Source organism: Balaenoptera physalus (assembly GCF_965194825.1).
Source record: "Balaenoptera physalus genome assembly, chromosome: 7".
Taxonomy (NCBI): domain Eukaryota; kingdom Metazoa; phylum Chordata; class Mammalia; order Artiodactyla; family Balaenopteridae; genus Balaenoptera; species Balaenoptera physalus.
Window position 1 is genome coordinate 7,796,653 of NC_138886.1, and position 11,998 is coordinate 7,808,650.

The 11,998-nt window shown below is 56.3% G+C and overlaps 1 protein-coding gene and 1 long non-coding RNA gene across 4 annotated transcripts; one reads left to right on the plus strand and one right to left on the minus strand.

Moving 5' to 3' along the window:
• Nucleotides 1-1,008: 1,008 nt before the first annotated feature.
• Nucleotides 1,009-5,410, minus strand: LOC309664815. Its single transcript, XR_014266060.1, has 2 exons — nt 4,653-5,410; nt 1,009-1,512 (listed from the first exon to the last, which is right to left on the minus strand). It is a non-coding gene; the product is annotated as an uncharacterized lncRNA (long non-coding RNA).
• Nucleotides 5,411-5,551: 141 nt separating this feature from the next.
• PTGES2 (prostaglandin E synthase 2) lies at nt 5,552-10,807 on the plus strand. Of its 3 annotated transcripts, none has more exons than XM_082470636.1 (7): nt 5,552-5,637; nt 7,295-7,492; nt 8,177-8,235; nt 8,607-8,756; nt 9,025-9,225; nt 9,547-9,664; nt 10,139-10,807. In XM_082470636.1, exons 4-7 carry the CDS (start codon nt 8,644-8,646, stop codon nt 10,259-10,261), a joined length of 555 nt encoding a protein of 184 aa, XP_082326762.1. In that variant the 5' UTR covers nt 5,552-5,637; nt 7,295-7,492; nt 8,177-8,235; nt 8,607-8,643; the 3' UTR covers nt 10,262-10,807. The 3 variants fall into 3 exon arrangements, with proteins under 3 accessions (XP_082326762.1, XP_082326760.1, XP_082326761.1); XM_082470635.1 differs by lacking the exon at nt 5,552-5,637 and adding an exon at nt 5,676-6,109; XM_082470634.1 differs by lacking the exons at nt 5,552-5,637; nt 10,139-10,807 and adding an exon at nt 5,668-6,109 and having other exon boundaries at nt 9,547-10,059.
• The last annotated feature ends 1,191 nt before the right edge of the window (nt 10,808-11,998 follow it).

An 11,998-nucleotide genomic window follows, 5' to 3' on the forward strand; every position in this document is an offset into this window, starting at 1 on the left:
AGGCCCGTCCAGAGGGCCTTGCCGGTATTCCAGGGCCGCAGGGTCCCTCCCTTCCGTGATCAGAGCCCTCCCCTTTTTACCTCCTAATTATCCCCACTAGGAGCAGGGAGCTGCTTCCTCCAGCTCCTGCCCAGTGAGGCTATTTTGGAGAATCGCTGGGGAAGGTGGAGGGCTGACTTCTGGTCTTGGAGCTTGTGAATGGGAGTCAGACTACTGCCAAGAGAAGTCAAAAGGCGAGGGATGGGCAGGATCGGCCCCCGCTGGCGAGGAGGGACGGGGAGGCTGTCGGGGAGATAGGGCTGTTGCTCTGAAGGGTAGGCACGGAGGGGTGCCCAGTCTTCCTGTGGCCTGAGTGGACCTTGGGGAGTACACCTTGGGGAGCACTCACGTGAAAAGCAATCCTGGTGAACAGCAGTCTAGAAACTCTGAAGGGCCCTCCCTCCACCAGACAACCAGATCTAGCGTGAAATAGACTCTTAACGCCCTGCTGGGCTCACAATAAACAAGGGACATGCATGGCTTTAAGGGTGTGTTTCAGAATAACTAGAAAACCTGCAAAGTCATGAGCAAGGTGTCCAAAATAAAAATGTATAAAAGAAACCACAGAACAAATTCAAAGAAAACAGAAGGAAGGAGAAAATGAAGTTAAGAGAAGAAATTAATAAATTAGAAAGACACAATAGGAATATCAAAGCCAAAAGTTGACTCTTGGAAAAGACTTATAATTTAGATAGAAATTTAGAAAAATTTCTCAAAACAGAAAGATATAAGGCACAGATAAACAGAAGTAAAAGAAGGATATAACTATAGATTCTATAGACATTAAAAGAATAGGTAAATGTTACCGGTAATGAAATGGGAAATTTCCCAGTAAATTGTAATTTACCCAAATGGAGTCAATCTGAGCTGCCCTATAGCCACCACAGAAATCGAATCAATCATTAACAAATCTTCCCACAAATACAAGCAATATAAACTAAGCATGTTCAAAGTACACAATTTGACAAGTTTTTAAAAGTAAACTTTTAATTTTAAAATAGCTTTAGAGTTACAGAAAAATTGTGAAAAGAGTTCCCATATACCCTGTACCCAGTTTCCCGTATTATTAACATCTTATTAGTTTGATACATTTGTTACAATTAACAAACCATCAATGATACTTTATTAACCAAAGTCCATGCTTTATTCAGACTTCCTTGGTTTGTACATAATGCCCTTTTTCCTGTTCCAAGATCCCACATTACATTTAGTTGTCATGTCTCTTTTTTTTTTTTTTAACATCTTTATTGGAGTATAATTGCTTTACAATGGTGTGTTAGTTTCTGCTTCACAACAAAGTGAATCAGCTATGCATATACATACATTGTCATGTCTCTTTAGGTTTCTTTCGGCTTTGACAGTTTCTCAGATTTTCCTTGGTTTTGATGACCTTGACAGTCTGGAGAAGCACTGCTCGGGTATTGTGCAGAATGTCCCTCTCGGGATTTGTTGGGTGTTTTCCTCGTGGTTAGACTGGGATTATGGGTGTTGGGGGAGAAAGAGTGCAGAGGTCAAGTGCCATTTTTGCATCACATCCTATCAAGGGTACATACTATCAATATGACCGATCAATGTTGATGTTGACCTTGGTCACCTGGCTGGGGGGTGACTGTCAGGTTTCTCCATTGCAGTTACCCTTCTTCCCCCTTCCCACACTGTCCTCTTGGGAAGAAAGTCACTCTGCACAGCCCACACCTAAGGAGGGGGGAATTTTGCTCCACCTCCTTGAGGGCAGGGTGTCTACACAAATTATTTGGAATTCTTCTCTACAAGAGATTTGTATCTTCCCTCCCCTTTACTTATTAATTCAATCATTTATTTATATCAGAATGGGCTCATGGATATTTATTGTATACTTTGGGTTATAATCCAATACTACTTTATTTTGTTGATCAAATTGTTCCAACTTTGGCCATTGGAGCTCTGAAGTCCTTTGTTTTATATATATAAATTTATTTATTTTTTATTTATTTTTATTTTATTTTTGGCTACATTGGGTCTTCATTGCTGTGCACAGGCTTTCTCTAGTTGCAGTGAGTGGGGGGTTACTCTTCTTTGCAGTGCACGGGCTTCTCATCGCAGTGGCTTCTCCTGTTGCAGAGCACGGGCTCTAGGTGCACGGGCTTCAGTAGTTGTGGCTCACAGGCTTCAGTAGTTGTGGCTCGCGGGCTTCAGTAGTTGTGGCTCGCGGGCTCTAGAGCACAGGCTCAGTAGTTGTGGCGCACGGGCTGAGTCGCTCAGTGGCATGTGGGATTTTCCTGGACCAGGGCTCGAACCTGTGCATCGGCAGGCGGATTCTTAACCACTATGCCACTAGGGAAGCCCTCTGAAGTCCTTTTGACATATCGCTTTCATTGTAGTTTTCGAGCAATTTGTTATGACGTATATAAATACCCATGGAACCACCACCACAATCAAGACAGTGAACATATTCATCACCCCCCCAAAAATCCCTCATGCCCCTTCCCGCCTGCTCCTCTTCATCACACACCCCCTACCCCACCCCCAGACAACCCCCAGTCTGCTTTCTCATCATAAATTAGTTTGCATTTTCTAGTTGTATATAAGTGGAACCAAATAGTACATATGCTTTATTGCCTGGCCTCTTTCATTCAGCACAATTATTTTGAGATTCATCTCTTCAGTAGGTTTTGGGTGAGATGAAGGGGCAGTGGGACATTTGGGTAGAACCCACTGCGGTGTTAGAGAGGGGTGAGTGCTGGGGTCAGGAGGAGTGGCAGAGCAGGGGCTGGGCAGTCGTGGAGGGTGAAGAGGTTGGCAGGACTCTTGGGTTCTCCCTTGACGATGGAGGCAGGAGCAGAAAAGGAGAAAATGGTTAGGTGGGAAAGATAGCCAGTTGGGTGGTTATGCCAGGATGAGGGTGGGGTGCCTGGGGGACATCCCGGCTGACCCAGAGGCAGTTGTAAACCCAGGATAGGGCTGACCTGAAACCGTAGGCTGGGCATTCACAACACAGATGGTAACAGAAACCAGGGGAGGGAAGAGGTGGCCGAGGCCACGTGTATGGGGCCTAGCGGGTCCAAGATTGAACCCTGAAGAACCCAATTCTTAAGAGGCAGGGCTGGGGCTTCCCTGGTAGCGCAGTGGTTAAGAATCTGCCTACCAGTGCAGGGGACACGGGTTCGAGCCCTGGTCCAGGAAGATCCCACATGCCATGGAGCAACTAAGCCCGTGTGCCACACTACTGAGCCTGTGGTCTAGAGCCCGCAAGCCACAACTACTGAAGCCCACGAGCCACAACTACTGAAGCCTGTGCACCTAGAGCCCATGCTCCTCAACAAGAGAAGCCACTGCAATGAGTAGCCTGCACACCACAAGGAAGAGTAGCCCCTGCTCGCCACAACTAGAGAAAGCCCATGTGCAGCAAAAATAAATAAATAAATACATTTATTAAAAAAAAAAAAAGAGGCAGGGCCGCAGAAGAGAGGGTGAAGGAAAACAAGGAGGGTGGGGTCACGGACTCACAGAGGGACATGTGTCCAGCAGACTGGCCAGTAGGGTCAGATACCAATGGGAGGTCACAGAAGCTACAGCCTGGAATGGGGCTCCTGGGCTGGCAGGATCTGGGCTACGCCTGGACAGAGTCTCTGTCCTCTCTTCCGTGTGAGAACCCTGGGTCTTGGCCACCTGTCCCCAGATGTCCCACAGCAACAGGGAACAGCACAGCTATCCCTAGGGTTTGCTCAGACTTGGGCCTAGGGATCCATTCAGCTCAGCCACAGACAGAAGGTCGCTGGCTGGAATGAGTTAAAGAAGAGGCCGTATAGGGACCCAGGGCAGTGAGCACTGGCTGGCAGACCAAGACACGTGGGCCTGCCCTTACGGCCTGCCCGATCTTGGCCAGGAAGACAAAGTGAGAATTTGCCAAGTATTTTGGTGGAGGATTGGGTTATTGGGTTTCCTTCCTGTATTTGGCAAAGATGGAGCAAGCTGCCAGGTGGGCAAAAAATAGGGGTCTCTAAAACAATGGCCTCACTAGCCTCCAGACTCTCTCCATTCATTTTCCCACTTAATCCTGACAGATCTCATTGCAGGAGACACTAACCATTATTCTTATTTTACAGATGGGGAAACTGAGGCTCCAGAAGGGGAGAAGGGAGCTGATGGTTCTCTCTCCTTCCTCCCTACCCCCACCCCCTGCAGTGCTGTGTAGGCAACAGGCTGCTTTGTAAGCAAGTCACATTCGCCAGGGCTCCAGGCCACACCAGCAAAGGTGCCTGGGGTTGCTGACTCAGCAGGGCGGCACGCCCACCCAGATAGCCCCTCCTGCCAAGCCAAGACGGTCCACTCCCGGCCCCGGCCCCTTAAGAGTCTCCAGCTCCACAGGGGCTGAAAGAAGTGTCTAGAGCAAATCCCAATCCCAAAGGGCGAGTGACCCTGAAGCGGCCTCAGTTTCCCCATCTGTAAAACGGGGCCTGTCGCCCACAGTTCTCGAAGGCTGCGGTTTCCAGGGACCCGCTCGCAGGTGCTCGTCCCAAACCCCCGGAGGGCGCTTGCTGCTCCGGAACCACCCTGGGGCGGGGGAATGGGAGGGCTCTGCGGTTCCTTCCCGGTCCCTATCCCGGCCCCGATTCCCCTTCCCAGGAGGTCACCTCCGAGAAAGCAAAAGTCGCCTCAGCAGCCCCCGTGGGTCACGTGCTTCCCCGAAGCCCTCGTCCTCGCCTTCCGTGCCCGCCTCCACCGGCATGCCCAGGTCCCCGTTGGGGCCCGACAATGTGGGCTCGGGCGCCGCAAGGGCAGCGCGAAGATGGGACACAGCGATTGTAGCACAGAAAGCCGGCGCGGGGCGGAAGGTGGAGGCGGTGGATGGAACTCGGGACCAGCTGGGCTGAATGCCACAACTGAACGCGCCCGGGCCCCGCCTCGACCCGCTGTCAGACTCCGCCCCACGTCCCGCCCCACTCAGAGCCTGGTCCCTGTCTCGCGCCTCATCCCGGGAGCGGAGCTTTGTGCCCCACTGGCCTTCAGACTCCGCCTCGCCCCGCCCACAATCTGTCCAGCCTTCAGATCCCCGCCCACTCTTCGAGCTCCACCCTTCTCCCGGCCGCCGGGAGGGGCCATCCCGGGGCTGCCCGCCGAGAAGCCTAGGTAGTTGAGCCTCGGGCCCTCAGTTTGGGCAAAGGAGCCCGACAGAGGGGCGGGAGAGCTTGGAATCCCCACGCCGCCCCATCCTGCCGCTGGGGACCTGCGGGTCGGCGACTCGGCGCCTTCGGGTGGGCGAAATAAATCTGAGACACGTGGTTTCTAAGGCCCCCTGTGTGTATGGAAAATTTTATGGTTCGGGCCCCAGAAGAAACGGTGCAGCGGTGCGGGAGGGCAGAAAAAGCCTGATTCGAGGACACCCACCTACTGTGGGTCGGGCTGGGCGGCTTCTGCGCCTCTCATGGACCCGATGCCGTGACGCTTTCCCTGATAGTCTGAAGGGTTCACTCTCTTTCGATTGGGTGCGTATTACGGATTACGCTGACGGCCACATGGCGAGCTACGTGGCCGAGTTCCTGCGTTCGTCTCCGGGTCACCACCGAGACCAGTTACATCCACACTTTAGAAGCCGGGGCATTTAGCAGACGTCCCCAGGTGTGTTTCTTCGGCTCTGACGGATGTGTGGAACTGGGCTCCGAGGACTCACGCCCAGTCCCACGAGAGCTGGCCCTCCCCATTCGGCATCACTGTCACTCCTGGCAACCTGCGGGGCGCTGGAGACCTGCTCCTTTAAGAGGAGCCTGAGCCTGGGCCATCTTTGTTTCTCGCGCCCTCCCGCTGCGCCGGCGGAGCAAACATGGCCCACGCTGTGCGGGCGCTGTGGCCCGGCGGGCGCGCTCTGACCTGGAGGCTGGGCGGTCGCCCCGCGCTGGGACTCCCCGCGCAGAGCCGGGCCGGCTTAACCGGGGCGGCGGGAGGTCCGGGCCCCGCCGCCACCACCCGCAAGGGTTGCCCACGGCTCCTGGGGGCGGCGGCGCTGGCCCTGGGAGGAGCCCTGGGGCTGTACCACACTGCGCGGTGGCACCTGCGCGCCCAGAACCTCCGTGCCGACCTCTCAGCCGCGCAGGTAAGCCCGGGTCGGACCAAGCCTTGGGTAGGGGCGCTCGGGTCAGCGCCGAACTTCGGGACTTCTGGGAACCGGCGGTGTCAGGAATCGCCTCCTCCGTCCGCTCTTGACCTTGGACCAGTGACTTGGTTTTCAGCCCCCGAGCCCTCAGCGTCCTCATCTGTGAAATGGGGCGCTACTGATGCCTGCTGACTAGAATTCTCGTTGTTTCAAAGTCGTTTTTCTAACGTGTTTTAAGACTTTTTGATGGAAAGATTTGGAGATCACAGAAAAGGGAAAGCCTCTTGTACAGTGGATGGCTTTACAAACATTTTATCGTGTCTCTCCCACTGTCTCCAAATCCCGAGGTTGTGTATTTATTAGTGCTATTATCAGTGTTTTTACGGAACTGATGACCCTTAGACTCCAGGCCCTGAGACACGGAGGAACAAGGGTATGTCCCCCAAGCCGGGTGGTGGCCCAGCTGCCCTTGCGATGCTTTGTACACAGCACCAGCACCCCCCCACACACACACACCCACAGGCGCCCCCTTCCTGAACCCATGGGAACAGGAACGGTAGATGGGGAGTGGAATTCTGTGTCTCCCTGCCCGCCCACCTCCATGTCCCAGCCTCAGTCTCTCATCTCTGAACAATGGGGGAGCAGTAGTGCAGCTGTGGCTTTCAAACATGAATATGCTGCAAGCTCACGTGAGGCTCTCCTGCCCTATGCAGGCCAGTGGCCCAGATATAACGCTCCCCTCTTGTAGATTTGAGGTAGACCCCGCTCGGAAACGCTGGGCTCTGCCTCCACACCCCTTGAAGGGGTCGGGGTGGGCACTCCCAAGTTGAAACAGTTGCATCTGGGGGGGCACACCTGGCGCTGTCTGAAGTTCCCTTGGGACAGGAAGGAGAGGAGAGATGTCTGTCTAGCGTTGGACAGAGATGAGAAGATTCCTCTTACATAGAACAGACTTTCTACCTGGGGAGCGCACTGGATGGGCGCTTGGCTGTCCACTGCAGGAGCCTGCTCCCCACCTCCCTTCACCTCCCTTTCTCCCTGTCACCCACCCCCCATTCCTCCTGAAGTTCTCAGGTCATCCTAGAAAACTCTCCTGGGAAACTTTCGCTTGGAGGTGGGGCCTGGACCTGGGGGCGGGGCCTGGGCGCCAGGCCTCAGAAGCGCCCTCCTCTGCTCCTCATCCAGCTCTCCCTGTCCAGCCGCCTGCAGCTGACTCTGTACCAGTACAAAACGTGTCCCTTCTGCAGCAAGGTCCGCGCCTTCCTCGACTTCCACGCCCTGCCCTACCAGGTGGTGGAGGTGAACCCTGTGCGCAGGGCCGAGATCAAGTTCTCCTCCTACAGGAAGGTGCCCATCCTGTTGGCCCAGGAAGGAGACAGCTTGGTGAGCCTTGGGGAGCTCACCCCCTGCCCCATTGTCCAGGCTTGTCCTGGAATACCCCTGAGTTGGGCCCTGCTCTGCAGCCCTGGAAGGAACTTGGGCTCTCCGGGCCTCGGCTGAGGATTATGAACCCGTGAGTCTAAGGGAGACAGAGGACCACAGAGCTTAACAGCATGGGTTCTGAAGTCAGGGTGGTCTGGGTTCACGGTGGGGCTCTGTCACTCACTGGCTGTGTGACTTGGGGCCAGTCACTTAGCCCCTCTGGGTTTGCTTCATTAATCAGCAGAGAACCATACTCTCCAGGGTGTAGGGCTTGGCTCCTAGTACGTAGCTTCTGAGTCTTCCCGGCCCCTCAGTGCCCAGGAGGCCAAGCGGGTGAGTGGGCAGGGCTCAGATCCTGGGTCCTCCCCACATTCTCCTCCCCATTAGCCACACTTGGGTCTCCCTTACTCAGGACAGGCTTCCCTGAGGGCGGGGAGTGGGTCCTGGGGGAAGGGAAAGCTCAGTGGGCATCGATTTTAGGGGTGAACCTCCAGGGACAGACAAACAATGCCCAGGTTCCACCCGACCAGTTTCTGCAGAGTGCTTGGGTGTCAGGATTAAGAGCCCCTGGTGATCCTGCCACTGGCCAGTCAGCCAGTACCCCCCGCCCCCCACAATCTTGATCTAAACCATCCTCTTCTCCAGCAACAACTGAACGACTCCTCTGTCATCATCAGTGCCCTCAAGACCTACCTGGTGTCGGGGTAAGGAGCCCCTGAGGCCCAGGCTGGCACTGCATCTCATCCCATCCCCTATCTCAGGGAGGCCTCCCCTAGGTTCCTGCATGGGAGTGGGGTGGGGCTGCTGCTGAGATTTCCAGAATGGGCCACGGGCATCACTCTGAGACTCCCCCTTCTTCCGCACATCTCCCTCTGTTGGGGAAGTGCTTCTGGTATCTGCCCCAAGTCCCTCTTGCTGCAGGACCTCCTGTGTCACCCACAAGAGGGTGGGAAAGCTTTTGTGGGTCAGTCCTGGGGCTGGATCAGGCTGGGGTAGATTTTCATCCCGAGGAGGTGAGGGCTTAGTCTCCTGGAGGAAGAGGGAGTCAGGGTGAGGCTCTGGATATCTCCCAAAGGCAGCCCCTCGAAGACATCATCACCTACTATCCACCCATGAAGGCTGTGAACGACCAGGGCAAGGAGGTGACCGAATTCTGCAACAAGTACTGGCTCATGCTGGATGAGAAGGAGGCCCAGTGGATGTATGGTGGGAAGGAGGCCAGGACGTGAGTGGGGCCGGGACCGGCCCTGGGGATGTGGGGAGGGGCTGGCCTTCCCCAGAGGGGACCAAACTGAGCAAGATGCTGTGAGCGGGGAGCAGCATGGGAGACCATGAGGGCTGGGGCTGAGCCACGGGCGTGACTGACTCTCCTTGAGGACCTCCTGCTCCCGTCCGTACGCTGGGCTGTCTAGATAGTGCATCTGCTCCCCCGCCTCCCAGGCCCTGGCTCAGGAAGCCCACCTGGGCTGCCTTCTGTCCCCCCTTGCCCCCAGGGAGGAGATGAAGTGGCGGCAGTGGGCAGACGACTGGCTGGTGCACCTCATCTCCCCCAATGTGTACCGCACGCCGACCGAAGCCTTGGCCTCCTTTGACTACATTGTCAAGGAGGGCAATTTCGGGACCGTGGAGGGCGCCATGGCCAAGTACATGGGCGCAGCTGCCATGTACCTCATCAGCAAGCGGCTCAAGAGCAGGTGATGGTGCACACGTGTGTGCGTGTGCGCGCACGTGCGCGTGCACCTGGGGGCCCGCCATCCCCAAGTCCCCAGCATTAGCCAAGCTGACACTCAAACCCAGAACCCCTGATTGCCTCCCCCAACCCAGGGGAAGCAGGGCTGGCCTGGGAGTCCAGAGCTGGGTCCCTGCCTTGTACCTTCCTCTGTTTCCCTCTCCATGGTTGGGTCTCTTGTCCCGCTCCACCCCCCGAAGTAGCCTTGGCCCCCGGGCCTTCTCGCTCTCCCCACCTGTGCCAGGGTTTGGAGTTCCCCTGATGGACTTCCCCCATTCCTACCCAGGCACCACCTCCAGGATGACGTGCGTGAGGATCTCTACGAGGCTGCCAACAAGTGGGTGGCAGCTGTGGGCAAAGACCGGCCCTTCATGGGGGGCCAGAAGCCGAACCTGGCTGATCTGGTGAGTGTGGTGGTGTCAGAGGGTGCACAGACCAGAGGGTGTGTCCTTGGGGTGGGGGAGGCCCAGGCAGGCAACACCTACGTCTCACAGCTCCGCCATCCCAGAGGCATCTGCCTCCACCGGTTGTCAAGGGCTTAAGGAAAACCAGTGCTCCAGGCTTCTACCCAGCAAAATTCCTGGGACAGTGTCTTGTTGGCCTGACTTCAATGCCAATCCTTGAAGCAGTCCTACAGCCAGGGTAGAATATATTGATTGCAAGGCTCTGGTCTTGGAGCGAGTGGTGGGGTCCCCTCTTCCCGAATCCTGCAGCCAACCCACACACTTCATTCAAAGCCCTGCGTGCAAAATTGGCCCATTAGTGGGTCACGGGGCTCCCAGAAAGGGGAGGTGATGGGCCCAGGGCACACACCTGGCAGAGGGCGGGGCAGGTGTGGACACCCCCTCTGTACCCGCCCCCCCCCCCCGCTCCGCCAGGCAGTGTACGGTGTGCTGCGTGTGATGGAGGGTCTGGAGGCCTTCGACGACCTGATGCGTCACACTCACATCCAGCCCTGGTACCTGCGGGTGGAGAAGGCCATCGCTGAGGCCCCCCGGTGAACTGAGCACCCCTGCCGGGAGGAGGGAGGGAACAGTGGAAGACACCGGCTGTGGGGGAGCAGGGCCGCTGGGCCAGCACCTGCTGACGCTGTGATACAGTGCCGCAGGGGACAGGGTCATTCGACCTCTTGCCCACCCCACCCTAACTGCCCCCTCGCTTCTAACACTGGACGTCTGCTGGAGCCCTGGGGCGCTGGGGGACAAAGCCCAGGCTCAGTTTCCATTCACAAATGTACCCCCGCCCCCCGGGGCATGGAAAGCTACCCCCCTCACCAGCTGGAGCCCCTCCTGGGCCTCCCTGCTCTTTAGCCTTCTCTGGGGCTCTCAAGACTGCCCTGTCTGCGCCCCGTGGGTGGGAATCAGGTTGGGCTCCTGCCCTGGGCAAGGGAAGTGGGGACTGTCCGGTTTGGGGAGGCCCCATCCCTGGCTCCCCCTGGTTCCTGCTCTTCCCAGGTGTCTCCAGGACTGTGTGTCATGTTCACAATAAAGAAAAGGTTTGCTGCTCCCCGCGTGGCGGCACCATAGTGGAGGTCCGCAGCCAGTAAATACCGTTTTTCCTGTGCTTACTAGGTGTCAGGCCTGGGTGAAAGGCTCAGTGGGCTTTGTGTCCCATAACCCCTGGGACACGGCCATGGGATGTGCAGCAGGGAGGTGCAGAGATGGCCCAGGGTGCAGGTCCAGTTCTGCTCCGCACTGACCGTGGGGCTCTGGGCAGGGGCACCCCTCTCGGCCTGAGCCTCCTCATCTGTCAAATGGGCACAATGATGGTCCCCACCTCAAGGGGAAGTTGTGAGGCCTTGATGACAGGATACAGGTCAAGTGTGCAGAAGGGTGCCTGGCTCAGCAGGGGCCGGGGTTGTTCCAGTCCTGCTCTGGAGACCAGGAGACGAGGGTCCAGAGGACACAGTGCCTTCCGGGGGCCCCTCTGGCAGCAGACAGCCACCCAGGGCTTCAGATCCCAGGCCTGGCACTTCATGGTGGGAGGGGGCGGATGCTGGGACAGGGGTCTATAGAGAGAAGCGGCTCTGGGAACGAGGCAGGGCTGTGGGGTCCCTGTTCTCCTAGTTTCAGCAGATGAGGGGCACACTGGTCTGCCGAGGTGGCCCTGCAGAGGCCGGGCAGGCAGCCAGTGAGCTGAATTCTACCTCCTGGGCCCTCCCTATTGTGCAGTGACTGGGCAACCCTCTCAGAGCCTCTCAGGAGAGTTTAAATTTTTTCTTTGTTAATTTTTTTTAAAAAAATTATTTATTTTATCTATTTATTTTGGCTGCGTTGGGTCTTCGTTGCTGCGCGCAGGCTTTTCTCTAGTTGCGGCGAGCGGGGGCCACTCTTCGTTGTGATGTGCAGGCTTCTCATTGCGGTGGCTTCTCTTGTTGCGGAGCATGGGCTCTAGGCCCGCAGGGTTCAGTAGTTGTGGCACGCGGGCTCAGTAGTTGTGGCTCGCGGGCTCTAGAGCGCAGGATCAATAGTTGTGGCGTACGGGCTTAGTTGTTCCACGGCACGTGGGATCTTCCCGGATCAGGGCTCAAACCCGTGTCCCCTGCATTGGCAGGCGGATTCTTAACCACTGTGCCGCCAGGGAAGGCCTGTTAATTTTTTTAAAACATAAAAACAATTCATGGTCTTTGGAGACTTCCTTGGCAGTCCAGTGGTTAAGACTCCGTGCTCCTAATGCAGGGGGCACAGGTTCGATCCCTGGTCGGGGAACTAAGATCTCACAAGTTGCACGGTGCGGCC

Coding starts and splice junctions, on each gene's coding strand:
- PTGES2 (XM_082470634.1), top strand. CDS start 5,840: ATGGCCCACGCTGTGCGGGCGCTGTGGCCCGGCGGGCGCGCTCTGACC. Junction 7,493..8,176: donor CCCAGGAAGGAGACAGCTTG/GTGAGCCTTGGG, acceptor CCTCTTCTCCAG/CAACAACTGAACGACTCCTC. Junction 8,236..8,606: donor AAGACCTACCTGGTGTCGGG/GTAAGGAGCCCC, acceptor TATCTCCCAAAG/GCAGCCCCTCGAAGACATCA.